Source organism: Phalangium opilio, unplaced genomic scaffold (genome assembly GCF_054372755.1).
Source record: "Phalangium opilio isolate 3A_F unplaced genomic scaffold, DU_Popi_V2 ptg000209l_1, whole genome shotgun sequence".
NCBI classification, from domain to species: Eukaryota; Metazoa; Arthropoda; class Arachnida; order Opiliones; family Phalangiidae; genus Phalangium; species Phalangium opilio.
This window is the reverse complement of record NW_028324217.1, coordinates 3,181,522-3,197,536: the sequence shown is the minus strand read 5'-3', so window position 1 is coordinate 3,197,536 and position 16,015 is coordinate 3,181,522. Positions and strand designations below refer to the sequence as shown.

At 35.5% G+C, this 16,015-nt stretch overlaps 1 protein-coding gene across 2 annotated transcripts; it reads left to right on the top strand.

Annotated features, from left to right (window-relative positions):
* Positions 1 to 925: 925 nt before the first annotated feature.
* Positions 926 to 15,700, top strand: scny (ubiquitin specific peptidase 36). 2 transcript variants are annotated; one of them, XR_016375355.1, is made up of 16 exons: positions 926 to 1,080; positions 1,637 to 1,921; positions 2,000 to 2,195; positions 3,510 to 3,749; positions 4,312 to 4,422; positions 4,496 to 4,607; positions 4,713 to 4,780; positions 4,874 to 4,944; positions 6,998 to 7,158; positions 8,645 to 8,963; positions 10,494 to 12,207; positions 13,096 to 13,263; positions 13,334 to 13,446; positions 13,513 to 13,614; positions 13,773 to 14,898; positions 15,135 to 15,700. XR_016375355.1 is itself a non-coding variant. In XM_089854928.1 (15 exons), the coding sequence occupies exons 2-15, from the start codon at positions 1,859 to 1,861 to the stop codon at positions 13,995 to 13,997; spliced, it is 3,663 nt and encodes a 1,220-aa protein (XP_089711054.1). In that variant the 5' UTR covers positions 926 to 1,080; positions 1,637 to 1,858; the 3' UTR covers positions 13,998 to 15,700. The 2 variants fall into 2 exon arrangements, 1 of the variants encoding a protein (XP_089711054.1); XM_089854928.1 differs by having other exon boundaries at positions 13,773 to 15,700.
* Positions 15,701 to 16,015: the final 315 nt, after the last annotated feature.

Genomic DNA, 16,015 nt, shown 5'->3' with positions numbered 1-16,015 from the left:
TGTAGGTAAATTTATAGTAATGTTTTGGGGCCTAAGTATGTACATTTGGCTTATGAACAAAAACAAAAAAAAACGTATATTAAATCGCATATAATAATTTTATTTGGATAATCAAAAACACTTTGATATTTAATCAAAATTATAGTTTTTAGTTATCAGAAATATTTGTTACAAAAAAACAAACACATTGCAATTTTTGCACTCAATAACTAAAGTTTTTATTAAATTAAACTTTTTCTCAAGCCCAAGCACTTAAAATTAACTCAATTATAGTTGATAATTAATTATTAACACCCCGACGTTATAGTGATGTAAATTAATGTTAATTTTTATTTCTTTAAATTAGTTTATAGATATTTCTACCAATTTTTACTACTACTAAATAATAATAAAACTTCTTGGGCTTTTACTACATCATGATTGCACTAATCCCTGTATTTGTGTGAAAAAAAACCACCCTAATTAAGGTAAACAACAAATTTATTTAATTATTATTAATTAATTATTTCGTTCCTGAAAGAAATTATGCGTTTGTATATCAGAGTGGTACCTGATTTTGTGCCAATAAAATTATTTCAAATTGTTATAAAATTGTTAGTTGTTAAAATTTCCGTGAGGTTTTAGATTTAAACCTCGCGCCATTTCTCCAAAGATAGAAGCCAGCCAGTTTTTCAACCAATCAGACGTCGAGTTGCTTTTTGCGTGATCGAGTGTGCCAGACTCAGAGCCTACTTGACTCAAATTGAATATAGCGGCCTGAACGTAAATCAACTTTTTCCCAATTTCTAAAAGCCGTTTTTAAATATAAATTTTTAGGCATAATTATATTTGTAAATAGTAATTTTCAAATATGTTCTTTTATCTTTGATTAATTAACAGGGAAATATCGATTTTATGTTAAAATTTCAAGGTTACAAAAAATGGACATTTTTCTTTGAGCACGAAATACGATCGATAGAGGGCCTTCATGTCCATTTTTTCCCACGGAGGCGATCGTTAAGTGCCCGGATCCGGGATTTTGTTATGCGGTAAGAAGACGTTATTTTACGTTTAATTTATACATCAATTATGGAAATTATGGTAAGTACGCTTTTAATTTGTTATAATTAATTATTTAAAACTATAGTTTACGTTTATAAATGATTTTTAAACCTGTAAAATATGTATTAATACCACTAAACGTGGCCGAAATCAGGCATACTTTTTATCGCCAAGGCTTAACGAATCAAGGAGACAAGACAAGGTCTAGGAAATTAGGCTTATGACAAATAAAATTACTAAAACCCCGTTGATATTGACTAAATATAATTAAAACTAACGAATTATGGTGTAAAAATAACCATTTTTATATAGTCATAGCGATGACGTAAAAATTTGTTAAAATTTACCGAAAATAATAATATTGACGTCATTTTGGCGGGTAATTTATTATAATACCTATAGTATGTATAGACCAAGTCCTATTGTAGCACATGTTTTGAAATTATATAGGGCATATTTGACGATTCAAGCCATTGATAATGAAAGACGTTAAGCCTTGCCAAATTTTTATTCCGAATCCGATTTAATTAAGAACAGCGTGTGGGGTTTTTACTTAATTATAAAAATGGTTATATATAATCATTTTATTATGTAGCCAAATACTTTCCAACATTTATGCATTCACCTTGAACCTCTTGGACTGAAAATAGTTCCAAATGCAAGGTTTTTGAGCGGGAAGCTGCCCTAAATACCTATTAATACCCTGAGGACGTTTATATTTTCGATAATGGAAGAGATATAAGCTTATAAACATTTGAGATAACTGGATTTCTCTTTTGTCAAACATACTTTTTGGCTTTGTGTTAAATTCTTCACCATGTTAGCCTCTCACACGCAAATTTCAAACAAGATAACTAGTTCCCTCTCATTAGGAAAACAGGTACATAGATCAATGTTTAAAGGAAGTGAACACATTTTGATTTTACTAAATGAAATATAAACACAATTTTTAAAAAAGGTTGCGAGTGCTTCCCATTCTTCGTTACTTTCATCACACGTAGACTTTACTCCAAGTGACAATGATCACAGTATGAGTACTAACGCTCTTAAAGCTAAATACCGCCAATTTGGTACTGACAACGACAATAATAAGATGCTTCCCGAGGTTCACATGAATGGACAAACAAAGTTTACTACAAGTCACAAATCTAAAAGTAATGTCTACTTCAGGGTTCATACAAACCTGGAAAACAGGGAAAAATCAGGGAAATAAATAGTTGACAAAAACCTCGGGGAAAACTCTGGGAAATTTTGAATTTTTAGTAAATTTCAGGGAAATTTGCGTCAAAAACATACCCTCCATAGGATTAAAATTACACCCAACTTTGGAGGCTCGTAACTCTGGTTATATTAGAGATACGGGGATGTCCTTTGAGTATGTTATAGTCCTATTTGCCCCCCATCCAACCATACTAAAAACTTGAGGCTACGACAAACAGGGGCCGAGTAATTGAGCAAAATGTTCGTGAACATCCCCTCCATAGGAAAAGCATTTGACCCAATTTTGGAGGCTCGTAACTCTGGTTCTATTAGTGATACGGAGGTGTCCTTTGAGTATGTTATAGTCCTATTTGCCCCCCATCCAACCATACTAAAAACTTAGGGCTACGACAAACAGGGGCCGAGTAATTAAGGAAAATGTTCATAAACATCCCCTCCATAGGATTAACATTACACTATATTTTGGAGGCTCATAACTCTGGTTCTACTAGAGATATGGAGATGCCTTTTGAGTATGTTATAGTCCAATTTGTCCCCCATCCAACCATACTAAAAACTTGGGGCTACGACAAACAGGGGCCGAGTAATTAAGCAAAATGTTCGTGAACATATACCCTCCATAGGAAAAGCATTTGACCCAATTTTGGAGGCTCATAACTCTGGTTATATCAGAGATACAGTGATGTCCTTTGAGTATGTTATAGTCCTATTTATCACCCATCCAACCATACTAAAAATTTGAGGCTACGACAAACAGGGGCCGAGTAATTGAGTGAAAGGTTCATGAACATTCCCTCCATAGGGTTAACATCACACTATACTTTGGAGGCTCATAACTCTGGTTATATTAGAGATACGTGGATGCAATTTGAGTATGTTATAGCCCAATTTGCCCCCCATCCAACCATACTAAACACTTAGTGCTACGACAAACAGGGGCCGAGTAATTAAACAAAATGTTCATGAACATACCCTCCATAGGATTAACAATACACCCAACTTTGGAGGCTCATAACTCTGGTTATATTAGAGATATGGGGATGTCCTTTGAGTATGTTATAGTCCAATTTGCCCTATTCCCCTCCTTCGTTAACATTTGCTTCAAGGAATACTCCATATACGGGAAAAAGCAGTAAAATTAAGTGAAATTCGTTTTCCAAAAGTTGTATGAACCCTGTACTTTAACCCCCATAAAACAAACAAACAAACAAACACTCATAATAATTGTCACACAATCTTTTTAAAAGACTCGCATAATGGTTTTGAAGATAACAACCGTAACTACGTGGCCGATGGCATCCCCCAACCTAAAGTTCAACTTTACAACCCAGCAAAAATCTCTTTAGAATGGAAACAAACGCACAAAATAGGCGCTGGATTAGTTAATGTTGGCAATACGTGTTTTATGAATACAGTGTTACAATGTTTAACTTATTGCCCACCGTTAGCCAATTATCTTCTTTTTGAAGAGGATCATTGCGCAAAATGTACGTTATATTAAAGGTGAAGTAGAAAATCAAGTGATTTTTTTATCGATTCTTCTACTAATTTTAAGACCAGTCTGCATAGTGAAACATTCAGGAAATACCAGTTCCGAATGATTTTAAAATTAATTCAAATTAGGTTCAGATTTTAAGGATAATTTTAAACAAGCCCCTCCGACCAATCACGTAACGCCCTGCCTTTTTATTAACAAAATTCTCGTGGCACGCATGCTCCATGTCTCGCGCCACGATTATCACGTCGCGCGCGAATTTTATCAAATCTCGTGATAAATTTCATTCGACACGGAACATGCCACGAGAATTTTTGTTGTGATTGGTCGGAGGTTCTTGTTTAAAATTATCCTTAAAATCTGAACCTAATTTGAAATAATTTTAAAATCATTCGGAACTGGTATTTCCTGAATGTTTCACTATGCAGACTGGTCTTAAAATTGGTAGAAGAATCGATAAAAAAAATCACTTGATTTTCTACTTCACCCTCCCTTTAACAATATTGCCCCTAGAAACTTCGTTTAATAACGTACGTACGTAAATACGTTTGTAGGTAAATTAGGTAACTTTTGTCTCATGTGCGAAATGCAAAAACACATGAAACGTGTCATGGATCATCATGGGCAAGCCATAAAACCCCTCTCAATTTATCAGAAACTTAGATGTAAGAGAAATGAATAAATATTTTTAGCAATTAACGAGTTTTACAACTTTGCTAATTAATCTATGCTAATTAGCTATTGCAAAACACTTTCAATTTGGGCGCCAAGAAGATGCGCATGAATTCCTACGTTATGTTATTGATCATCTTTGGAAAGCTTCTCTAGCAAACTCTCACACTGACTTTAAGTAAGAACTTATTGAGCGAACTCCGTGTTTTTTTTTTTTTTTTGGTGACGTAATTTTTGTTTAAAAACACGTAATGTTAAACAATGTTTATTTATTTTTATTAAGGCTTGATCCTGCCAGCAAAGAAACAACGGTTATTAATTATATATTTGGTGGCTATAATCGTAGTCAAGGTAATTATAATTAATTAAACTCTTGTTTAAATTAATTTTTATTATGTAGATTTTAATGTTAATGTTGTATTTTTTTTTTTTTTTTTTTTGCAGTAATTTGTTTGAACTGTCAAGGACGTAGTAATACATTTGATCATTTTATGGACTTCATATTAGATATTAAGGTATGTTTTGAACATGTTCTATATTATTCCGTAGTTTTTGAACACGTTCTATATTATTCCGTAGTTTTTGAACGCGTTCTATAGTATCCTATCGTTTTTGAACGCGTTCTATAGTATCCTATCGTTTTTGAACACGTTCTATAGTATCCTATAGTTTTTGAACACGCCCTATAGTATCCTATCGTTTTTGAACGCGTTCTATAGTATCCTATAGTGTTTGAACACGTTCTATAGTATCCTATAGTGTTTGAACACGTTCTACACTATCCTATAGTGTTTGAACACGTTCTATAGTATCCTATAGTGTTTGAACACGTTCTACACTATCCTATAGTTTTGAACACGTTCTATACTATCCTATAGTTTTGAACACGTTCTATACTATCCTATAGTTTTGAACACGTTCTATACTATCCTATAGTTTTGAACACGTTCTATACTATCCTATAGTTTTGAACACGTTCTACACTATCCTATAGTTTTGAACACGTTCTATACTATCCTATAGTTTTGAACACGTTCTATACTATCCTATAGTTTTGAACACGTTCTATACTATCCTATAGTTTTGAACACGTTCTATACTATCCTATAGTTTTGAACACGTTCTATACTATCCTATAGTTTTGAACACGTTCTATACTATCCTATAGTTTTGAACATGTTCTACACTATCCTATAGTGTTTGAACGCGTTCTATAGTATCCTATAGTGTTTGAACACGTTCTACACTATCCTATAGTGTTTGAACACGTTCTATACTATCCTATAGTGTTTGAACACGTTCTACACTATCCTATAGTTTTGAACACGTTCTATACTATCCTATAGTTTTGAACACGTTCTATACTATCCTATAGTTTTGAACACGTTCTATACTATCCTATAGTTTTGAACACGTTCTACACTATCCTATAGTGTTTGAACACGTTCTACACTATCCTATAGTGTTTGAACACGTTCTACACTATCCTATAGTGTTTGAACACGTTCTACACTATCCTATAGTTTTGAACACGTTCTATACTATCCTATAGTTTTGAACACGTTCTATACTATCCTATAGTTTTGAACACGTTCTACACTATCCTATAGTTTTGAACACGTTCTACACTATCCTATAGTTTTGAACACGTTCTATACTATCCTATAGTTTTGAACACGTTCTACACTATCCTATAGTTTTGAACATGTTCTATAGTATCCCGTCGTTTTTGAACACGTCCCATAGTATCCCGTCGTTTCTGAACGCGTCCTATAGTATTCCGTCGTTTTTGAACGCGTCCTATAATATTCTACTGTGTTTGAACACGTCCTATAGTATTCCGTCGTTTTTGAACACGTTCTATAGTATCCTATCGTTTTTGAACACGTTCCACGGTATCCCGTAGTGTTTGAACACGTTCTATTGTATCCTATAGTGTTTGAACACGTCCTATGCTATCACGTAGTTTCTGAACACGTCCCACGGTATCCCGTAGTTTCTGAACACGTCCCACGGTATCCCGTAGTTTCTGAACACGTCCCACGGTATCCCGTAGTTTCTGAACACGTCCCACGGTATCCCGTAGTTTCTGAACACGTCCCACGGTATCCCGTAGTTTCTGAACACGTCCTACGCTATCCCGTAGTTTCTGAACACGTCCTACGCTATCACGTAGTTTCTGAACGCGTTCTATCGTAGTCCGTCGTTTTTTACACGTTCTATACTATCCCGTAGTTTTTGAACACGTTCTATACTATCCCGTAGTTTTTGAACACGTTCTATACTATCCCGTAGTTTTTGAACACGTTCTATACTATCCCGTAGTTTTTGAACACGTTCTATACTATCCTATAGTGTTTGAACACGTTCTATACTATCCTATAGTGTTTGAACACGTTCTATACTATCCTATAGTGTTTGAACACCTTTTATACTATCCTATAGTGTTTGAACACCTTTTATACTATCCTATAGTGTTTGAACACCTTTTATACTATCCTATAGTGTATGAACGCGTCCCATAGTATGCTATAGGTTTTATTTACGTTTAAACCTTTCTGTTCATAGAATGTTTCTAGTCTGGAAGGTGCTCTTAAGAAATTTGTCGAGCCTGAAATGCTTGAAGATGATAACGCCTATAAATGTCCAAAATGCGGGACTAAAGTCAGAGCTGAGAAGAAATTCACCGTCCATCGAGCTCCCAATGTTGCCACGTTCCAATTTAAAAGGTAATGTGACACCCGTTTTCTCTCTTAATTCCCATAATTCCTTGAAGAACTTAAATTTTAAGATTATTTTGATTTGAAACCCGATTTTTATTGAGATTATAATTTGATACTTTGCAAAAACACGAAAGATCGTCAAAAACTCAAATACAAGGATTGATATTCATTTTGACTAGAATGGGCACGTGGGTTTGTTATCTTTGGGTTATGTTGATGGGTGTTGCTCATTCTCTGTTGGGAATATATATTGATTCTTGTTAGGGAATCTATCTAATCTTGTTGAGAGTTAATTTAACAGTTTTCGAGAGTGTTTTTGCAGCAGTTGATACATTGTGTCTTGTAAATCACGTCTTGGTTGCAAGCCAAAGGTCAGGGTGTGTTAAAATATGTGAAAAAGGTCGGGGTGTGTTAAAATATGTGGGAAAATGGTTAGGGAGTGTTAAAATATGTGGGAAAAGGTCAGGGTGTGTTAAAATATGTGGAAAAAGGCTAGGGAGTGTTAAAATATGTGGGAAAATGGTTAGGGAGTGTTAAAATATGTGGGAAAATGGTTAGGGAGTGTTAAAATATGTGGAAAAATGTTAGGGAGTGTTAAAATATGTGGGAAAAGGACAGGGTGTGTTAAAATATGTGGAAAAATGTCTGGGAGTGTTAAAATATGTGGGAAAAGGTCAGGGAGTGTTAAAATATAAGGGAAAATGTCAGGGAGTGTTAAAATATGTGAAAAAGGTCGGGGAGTGTTAAAATATGTGGGAAAATGTCGGGGAGTGTTAAAATATGTGAAAAAGGTCGGGGAGTGTTAAAATATGTGGGAAAATGTCAGGGAGTGTTAAAATATGTGAAAAAGGTCGGGTAGTGTCAATATGTGAAAAAATGTCAGGTAGTGTTAAAATATGTGCAAAAATGTCAGGTAGTGTTAAAATGTGTCAAAAAAAGTCAGGTAGTGTTAAAATATGTCAAAAAAATGTCAGGTAGTGTTAAAATATGTCAAAAAATGTTAGGTAGTGTTAAAATATGTGCAGAAATGTCAGGTAGTGTTAAAATATGTCAAAAAATGTCAGGTAGTGTTAAAATATGTGCAGAAATGTCAGGTAGTGTTAAAATATGTCAAAAAATGTCAGGTAGTGTTAAAATATGTCAAAAAATGTCAGGTAGTGTTAAAATATGTCAAAAAATGTTAGGTAGTGTTAAAATATGTGCAGAAATGTCAGGTAGTGTTAAAATATGTCAAAAAATGTCAGTGAATTCAAATATGGGCCAAAATGATCAAGGAAATGTCACTAAAATTAAAAATAGGCCAAAAAGATCAAGAAAATATTGGCATTTGTGAAGAGTGTAGTTCAATTTTGACATTGCCCTATTTTAGCCTAAAAAATTATGTAATGACAGTAGTTAAGTCGAGTTAAACCTTTGAAAAATCGCGATTTCGGAATTTTCATGGGTACATTATTACTGGAAGAGGTTTAATGTACCTTGACGTTTTGGGCAGATTTGACTACAACCGAATGTTCGGTGGAAAAATCACGAAACACGTGACATACCCAGAAAGACTGGATTTGCGACCATATATGTCAGAAAACAAAGGAAGTCCCGTGACTTACAAACTTAGCTCGGTATTAGTTCACATGGGTCACACGTGCAACTCCGGTCATTACTATTGCTACATCCGTAACTCCAATGGTCTATGGTACGTCATGGATGACACGCGAGTCAGTCAAGTCACGCAAAATCAAGTTTTGGCCCAACAAGCTTACGTGCTATTCTATGTCAAAGTTCAACCTACCGTAATCTCCAAAGGACTCATCAAGGTAAGAGAATACGATTTTTTGCCTATTTAACAGGGTTCGTTCGAAACCCGGGGGGAATGAGTCAGGGATTTGGGAAATGGGAGAATAAGTCAGGGATTTAAACTTTTTCCCTAAAAACTTCGGGGATAGATCATGGGTTTTGTTTGGTGTATCAAACCAATATGGGCCAGGTGTGATTAAGTGGGCTCTTCGGGTAAACACCTTAAAACGGTCCCAGGGATATTGGCAAAATTTGGTCAGGGATAAGCTGGAAAAGTCAGGGATTTTACGTTTTTTCCCTAAAAAGTCAGAGATTTTACGTTTTTTTCCCCTAAAAAGTCAGGGATTTTACGTTTTTTTCCCCTAAAAAGTCAGGGATTTTACGTTTTTTTCCCCTAAAAAGTCAGGGATTTTACGTTTTTTTCCCCTAAAAAGTCAGGGATTTTACGTTTTTTTCCCCTAAAAAGTCAGGGATTTTACGTTTTTTTTTTCCTAAAAAGTCAGGGATTTTAGGTTTTTTCCCTAAAAAGTCAGGGATTTTAGGTTTTTTCCCTAAAAAGTCAGGGATTTTAGGTTTTTTCCCTAAAAAGTCAGGGATTTTAGGTTTTTTCCCTAAAAAGTCAGGGATTTTACGTTTTTTTCCCTAAAAAGTCAGGGATTTTACGTTTTTTTCCCCTATAAAGTCAGGGATTTTACGTTTTTTCCCTAAAAAGTCAGGGATTTTACGTTTTTTCCCTAAATAGTCAGGGATTTTACGTTTTTTTCCCTAAATAGTCAGGGATTTTACGTTTTTTTCCCTAATAAGTCGGGGATCGGTCAGGGATTTTGTTTGGTATATCAAACCATGATTGCTTCGTGCGATGCTAAATATGGGCCCAGGTGTAATTATGAAGTGGGCTCTGCTGGTAAACACGTTACTTAAAACTGTCAGGGATATTTTACCAAGAATTTCGTCAGGGACAAGCTGGAAAAGTCAGGGATTTATAGTTTTTTCCCTTAAAAGTCAGGGATTTTGTTTGGTATATCAAACCTGGCTTCAAGCAATGCTAAATATGGCCCAGGTGTAATTATGAAGTGGGCTCCGGTAAACACGTACTTAAAATGGTCAGGGATATTTTACCAAAATTTCGTCAGGGATAAGCTGGAAAAGTCAGGGATTTAAAATTTTTTTCCTGAAAAGTCAGGGATTTTGTTTGGTGTATCAAACCATGATTGCTTCGTGCAATGCTAAATATGGGCCCAGGTGTAATTATGAAGGGAACTCTGCGGGTAAACACCTTAAAATGGTCAGGGATATAGGCTTTAAAAGTCAGGGATTTAAAGTTTCTTTCTAAAAAAGTCAGGGATTGCGTTTTGGTATGTCAAACCATGCTCCGAGCAGTGATAATGGGACAGGTGTGGTGAAGGGGACTCTGCGTGTAAACACCTTAAAATGGCCAGGGATATTGACAAAATTTCGTCAGGGATTTCGTCCGAACCCTGTTTAAGTCTTTAGCATTTTATCGTGTTGTTTCGTTTCTGATGCATGGTCGGGTATTTAATTAATTTCAGAAACCAATCTCTAGTTTACCTTCAAATAGTAAACTAGTTAAAAACGGACCAATTGGTCCTAACTTTGATTCCCGGGTAACGTTACCCCAATCCCCTTACATAAACCACCATCATAGTTGCGTCTCAAATTCCTCCACCTCTTTATCAACCTCAAACCCAAACTCTATTATCCCAAACGGCAAACACGTCTTCAATCCGAACGGTAACAGTCCCAGACCCAATAATTCTTTCTCGAACAACCATCACCTCAAACGCGATAAAATATCATTTGATATTAAAAGACCGTTGGTAACATCATCAACGACAAACAGTAGTAAGACAACAAACGGCAATATTGCTTCGGCAACTGGCAACAATTTAAATAACACTTATCGACCCGATCTTGGTGGTGTCGTTATCGTGAAAGGAAACGAAGTGGTTAATAATAAACTTAAGATTGTTCCTAAAACCTTATCGGTTTTAAACGCAACTGCAACTGCAACTACAACCGCGACTAAAACGCTCGTGCCTTACGCCGGAGATTCCTCCGAAACTGATGACGAGAAACCCTTACCCTCAAATAAAATGGTCAATGGACATTGTAATAACATTAAGAAGGATAGTACCGCCGCGTTAAAACTATCCGAGATACCTCTTCCTGGTGAGAAAGACCTCCTCAAAAAGGTCACTACTACTACTAACGTTTCGGAGAAAAACCCTGCCGTGTTACCTCAAGACAGTTCTTCTGTCTTTGACCAACCCTCGTCGCGTCTTGAAAAATCATTGGCCAAGCTATCTTTACCCCTTAACAGTCGCACTAGTGAAGGGTTAAGGGTTAAATCGACCCTTAATTGGAATGTGTTAGAAGATAGGAATCTTTCCCCGTCGATTACGTCCAATTCCAGCAATTGTAGCATTAATTCGACTACAGATTGGAACGTTACCGAACAAGAGAATTTAAGTGCTAAAAAAGAAAGGGGGATTCATGGGAATTGGTCTATTAAGTCGAAGGAAACCGCCAATCATTTGATTTCTTCAGCTCATAGCAAGGATAAGAAACCCTTAGACGTTTTATCAATTTCTTCACGGGAAATTGCTTCCGGTGATGGTGGTGTTAATACTTCTTCTTCGGCGATTAGTGGTGGTGTTAATCGACTCGCGAATGATTCGGGTCACCGCGAGAACGGGGTTGTTAGTAGCGAAGTGGACCGTTTAGGGTTGCCTCCAAATTCTTTTCCGGGGCGCGGGGAACCAGATCGTTGCGAAAGACAGTTTACGAACCGAGACCCCCATGGTGGGGATAATAGAACTTCCCCCGGGTGTAATAGTGGGAAAAGCAACAGCAACAACACCGGCGGCGGCGGCGACGCAACGCAATCCAAAAGTCAGAACAACGATTCTAGGGTCGTTAATAGGAAACGTTGGCGGCATGACTTTGATAGCGGTAATGAAAAGGGCGATATTTCATTGTCTAAGAAGTACAAAGCTATCGGGGGAGAATCAAATCGAGAACCCGCGCAGGAGAAGCAGTGCAACGGAAGAATAGCTAGTACTACTACTACTAGTGCTACGATAAGTCTGAATCAAAGCTGTGATAATAATGTCGAGAGACGTAAGAAGAAAAAGAAGTCTCATCGTAAAAGATCCGATGATGAATCTTCGGAATCCAGCTACGAATGGATTGAAAAGACTAAAGAGACTGTGGAAGCTGAAAAAACAAAGCCGACCAGTGTTGGTAAGTGATTATATTTATTTATTTATTTATTTACGTTTAACAGGGTTCATACAAACCTGGGAAACCTGGGGAAATAAATAGTTCACAAAAATCTCACGGGAAATATCGAATTTTTAGTAAAATTCAGGGAAATCGGGGAAGTTTGTGAGATTTGAGTGAGTTTGCAAAGAGAGGCCGAATATTATAAAAAACTTTGGAGGCTCATAACTCTGGTTCTACTTGAGATACGGGGATGTCCTTTGAGTATGTTATGGTCCAATTTGTCCCCCATCCAACCATACTAAAAACGTAGGGCTACGACAAACAGGGGCCGAGTAATTAAGCAAAACGTAAACAAACAACCCCCTCCATAGAAATAGCGTTACTCTAAACTTTGGAGGCTCATAACTCTGGTTCTAGTAGAGATACGGGGATGTCCTTTGAGTATGTTATGGTCCAATTTGTCCCCCATCCAACCATACTAAAAACTTTGGGCTACGACAAACAGGGGCCAAGTAATTAAGCAAAACGTAAACAAACAACCCCCTCCATAGGAATAGCATTAGACCCAACTTTGGAGGCTCGTAACTCTGGTTCTAGTAGAGGTACGGGGATGTCCTTTGAGTATGTTATCGTCCAATTTGTCCCCCATCCAACCATACTAAAAACATAGGGCTACGACAAACAGGGGCCGAGTAATTAAGCAAAACGTAAACAAACAACCCCCTCCATAGAAATAGCGTTACTCTAAACTTTGGAGGCTCATAACTCTGGTTCTAGTAGAGATACGGGGATGTCCTTTGAGTATGCTATAGTCCTATTTGCCCCCCATCCAACGATTCTAAAAACTTGGGGTTCCGGCAAACAGGGGCCAAGTAATTAAGCAAAATGTTCGTTATCGCATTCTAGCACCGAGTAAACTATGGGACGCGGACATTAGAGATGGTTATAAACGTAACCAAGATAATAGTTACAATAAAGCTACCACAAATGGAGGGACACATTGGGACGGAACTAAAAAAGGGAATGTAGTTTCCGAGCTACTAGAATTATCCGGTAAAGGAGACAGTAGTAATGGTAAGATCGGTAAAAATCTTACTTTAATCAAAGTGCTCAGACAGTTGACCATATTTTTAATAATTAACAGTTACTACATGGGATGGTAGTCAAAGTATGTTAGATAGAGATAATTCACGCGATGGTTACCGTAAAAGATTTTATCCTGTTGATGATTACGATGAAGAATTCGATAAAGGAAAGGTACAAAAAATTTTGACGAAATACTTAGGGTGATTTTTTTTATTATTAATACCGATGATATTATAGGTTAAAAAAATAAAGAAACGTTATTCAGAACCAGATTTTAATAAATCTTCACGAAATCCTTTTCAACAATATCACCAACAAAATCGACGCGATCGACCAAATGTAAGAAAAATTTAAAATTTTTAAATTTATCTGTTACCAGGCCTAACTCTCGATCTTTTTTTAAAAAAAAAAAAACTTTTCTTCCCAATTCCTTCCTCTTAACCCTTTTTCTCTTTAAAATTAAAATCTATTGCTGCTGTTGCTGATGCGTTATTCAGGACCGGTTTTCTTGGAACCGTAATTCGCAGTCGAATAACGGAGGCGGTGGCGCTAAATACAATAATAACAACAATGGCGGTACGTACCCGAATAACCGCTATTCCTTTAATAACAAAGGAAATAACGGCGGTGGCGGCGATAATCGCTATCGGTATCACAGTAACGGATACCAAAATCACAATCGGTCCCATAATAGATATCATAACCCTAACTATTCGCGTTAACGTTGCGGTTTCGCGATTTTGACCTACTTTGACCTATTTTTTCTGGCAAAAAAAACTATGAATAAACGAAACATTCTGTCCAACAACGCTAAAACTGAGTTTGCGCAAATTTAAGCCTAACCTAATCTGATTAATTAATTAATTAATAAAGATACGCAAAGCCTAAAGCTAAGTAATTAGGCTTTTTTAACATTAGTACTTTTTTTAGTTAACGGGGGTTTAATTGAACATATGTGATTAAGGGGAAAAAAACGTGTTAACATGCGGTGAAAACATTTTAGGATCAGTTTAATAAAAATTAAGGAAGACGTGTACATAAATAAATAAATAATTAATTAATTAGTCTTTTCATAATTAACGGGAAAACATTTAATAAAAATTAATCGCGATTAGAATTAAAACGTGTTTACTCGCGCTAAACATAAACATAAACATAAACATCGTGTGTATATATTGATAAATATATATATATATATAAATGCGTATAGTATGGTTGGATTGCAAAAGACTTAATTAATTAACACTCGGAATTAAATTAAGTATTAATAATTGATAAACAAACAAACAAACAAACAAAATTAAACTGTGAAAATATATATATACATAAATATATATCTTCCTGACAGTGTTACATATAGTTTAATGTTTAATCAATCGTCAACGGAAACGTATATAAAGTGAAAAAGTAAGTCGTTCTGGTTTTTCCCTTTTTTTTTTTTTTTTTTTTGCAAAAGTGAGACAATTAAAAACAAATTTAGGTATATTAATTATAATTAAACTCTTGTATATTTATGCATACCGCGATGAAAACAAACAAACAAACAATAGGTTAAGATTGAAATAAACAAACATTTTTTGGGGTGGGTATGGTTTAAAAGATTGAATGAACGAGCGAACGGAGGTTTTAAACAAAAAAAGCGTCTGCTATTGTTTTTTGTTTAAAAGATTGATCGAACGTACGGAGGTTTTAAACAAAAAAGCGTCTGCTATTGTTTTTTGTTTAAAAGATTTGAACGAACGGAGGTTTTAAACAAAAAGCGTCTGCTATTGTTTTTTGTTTAAAAGATTTGAACGAACGGAGGTTTTAAACAAAAAGCGTCTGCTATTGTTTTTTGTTTAAAGATTGAACCAACGGAGGTTTTAAACAAAAAGCGTCTGCTATTGTTTTTTGTTTAAAAGATTGATCGAACGTACGGAGGTTTTAAACAAAAAGCGTCTGCTATTGTTTTTTGTTTAAAAGATTTGAACGGAGGTTTTAAACAAAAGCGTCTGCTATTGTTTTTTGTTTAAAAGATTTGAACGGACGGAGGTTTTAAACAAAAAGCGTCTGCTACTGGTTTTTTTTTTTGTTAATAATTTTTGCGCACTAATTTAGAACAACAAAATGCGTAGATAATTAATAAAATTTGAAATAAACAAATAAGCAACAACAACCATTATAAATTTCTGCCGGACTTTGTAAATATTAGGTAAATATATTACTAAAATTATTATATCTCAGGTGCCATTTTTTTCCTTCAAAAAAATTTGTTGTTTGTTTTTTTATCGTTGGACATTCCTACTGTGAGAAACTGTTTTTATTTGTGTAAATGAAGGAAAACTTAAACAACAACAGCAACAAGAGTCACCTATCTCCCCCACTCTGTGTTCTTTGAGAAAAAATTAAAATGAAAAAAGTCATCATGCACTGATAAAGAGTCAAATGTGATATAGTCGTTATTTGCCTAAATTACTCAAACATCGAAGGAGGTTGTGTTTCAACTGAGGTGACGTAAAAGAGGTATTATTTCACGTGAGGTGACGTACTGTAAAAGAGTTATTATTTCACGTGAGGTAACGTACTGTAAAAGAGGTATTATTTCACGTGAGGTAACGTACTGTAAAAGAGGTATTATTTCACGTGAGGTGACGTACTGTAAAAAAGGTGTTATTTCACGTGAGGTGACGTACTGTAAAAGAGGTATTATTTCACGTGAGGTAACGTACTGCAAAAGAGGTATTATTTCACGTGAGGTAAC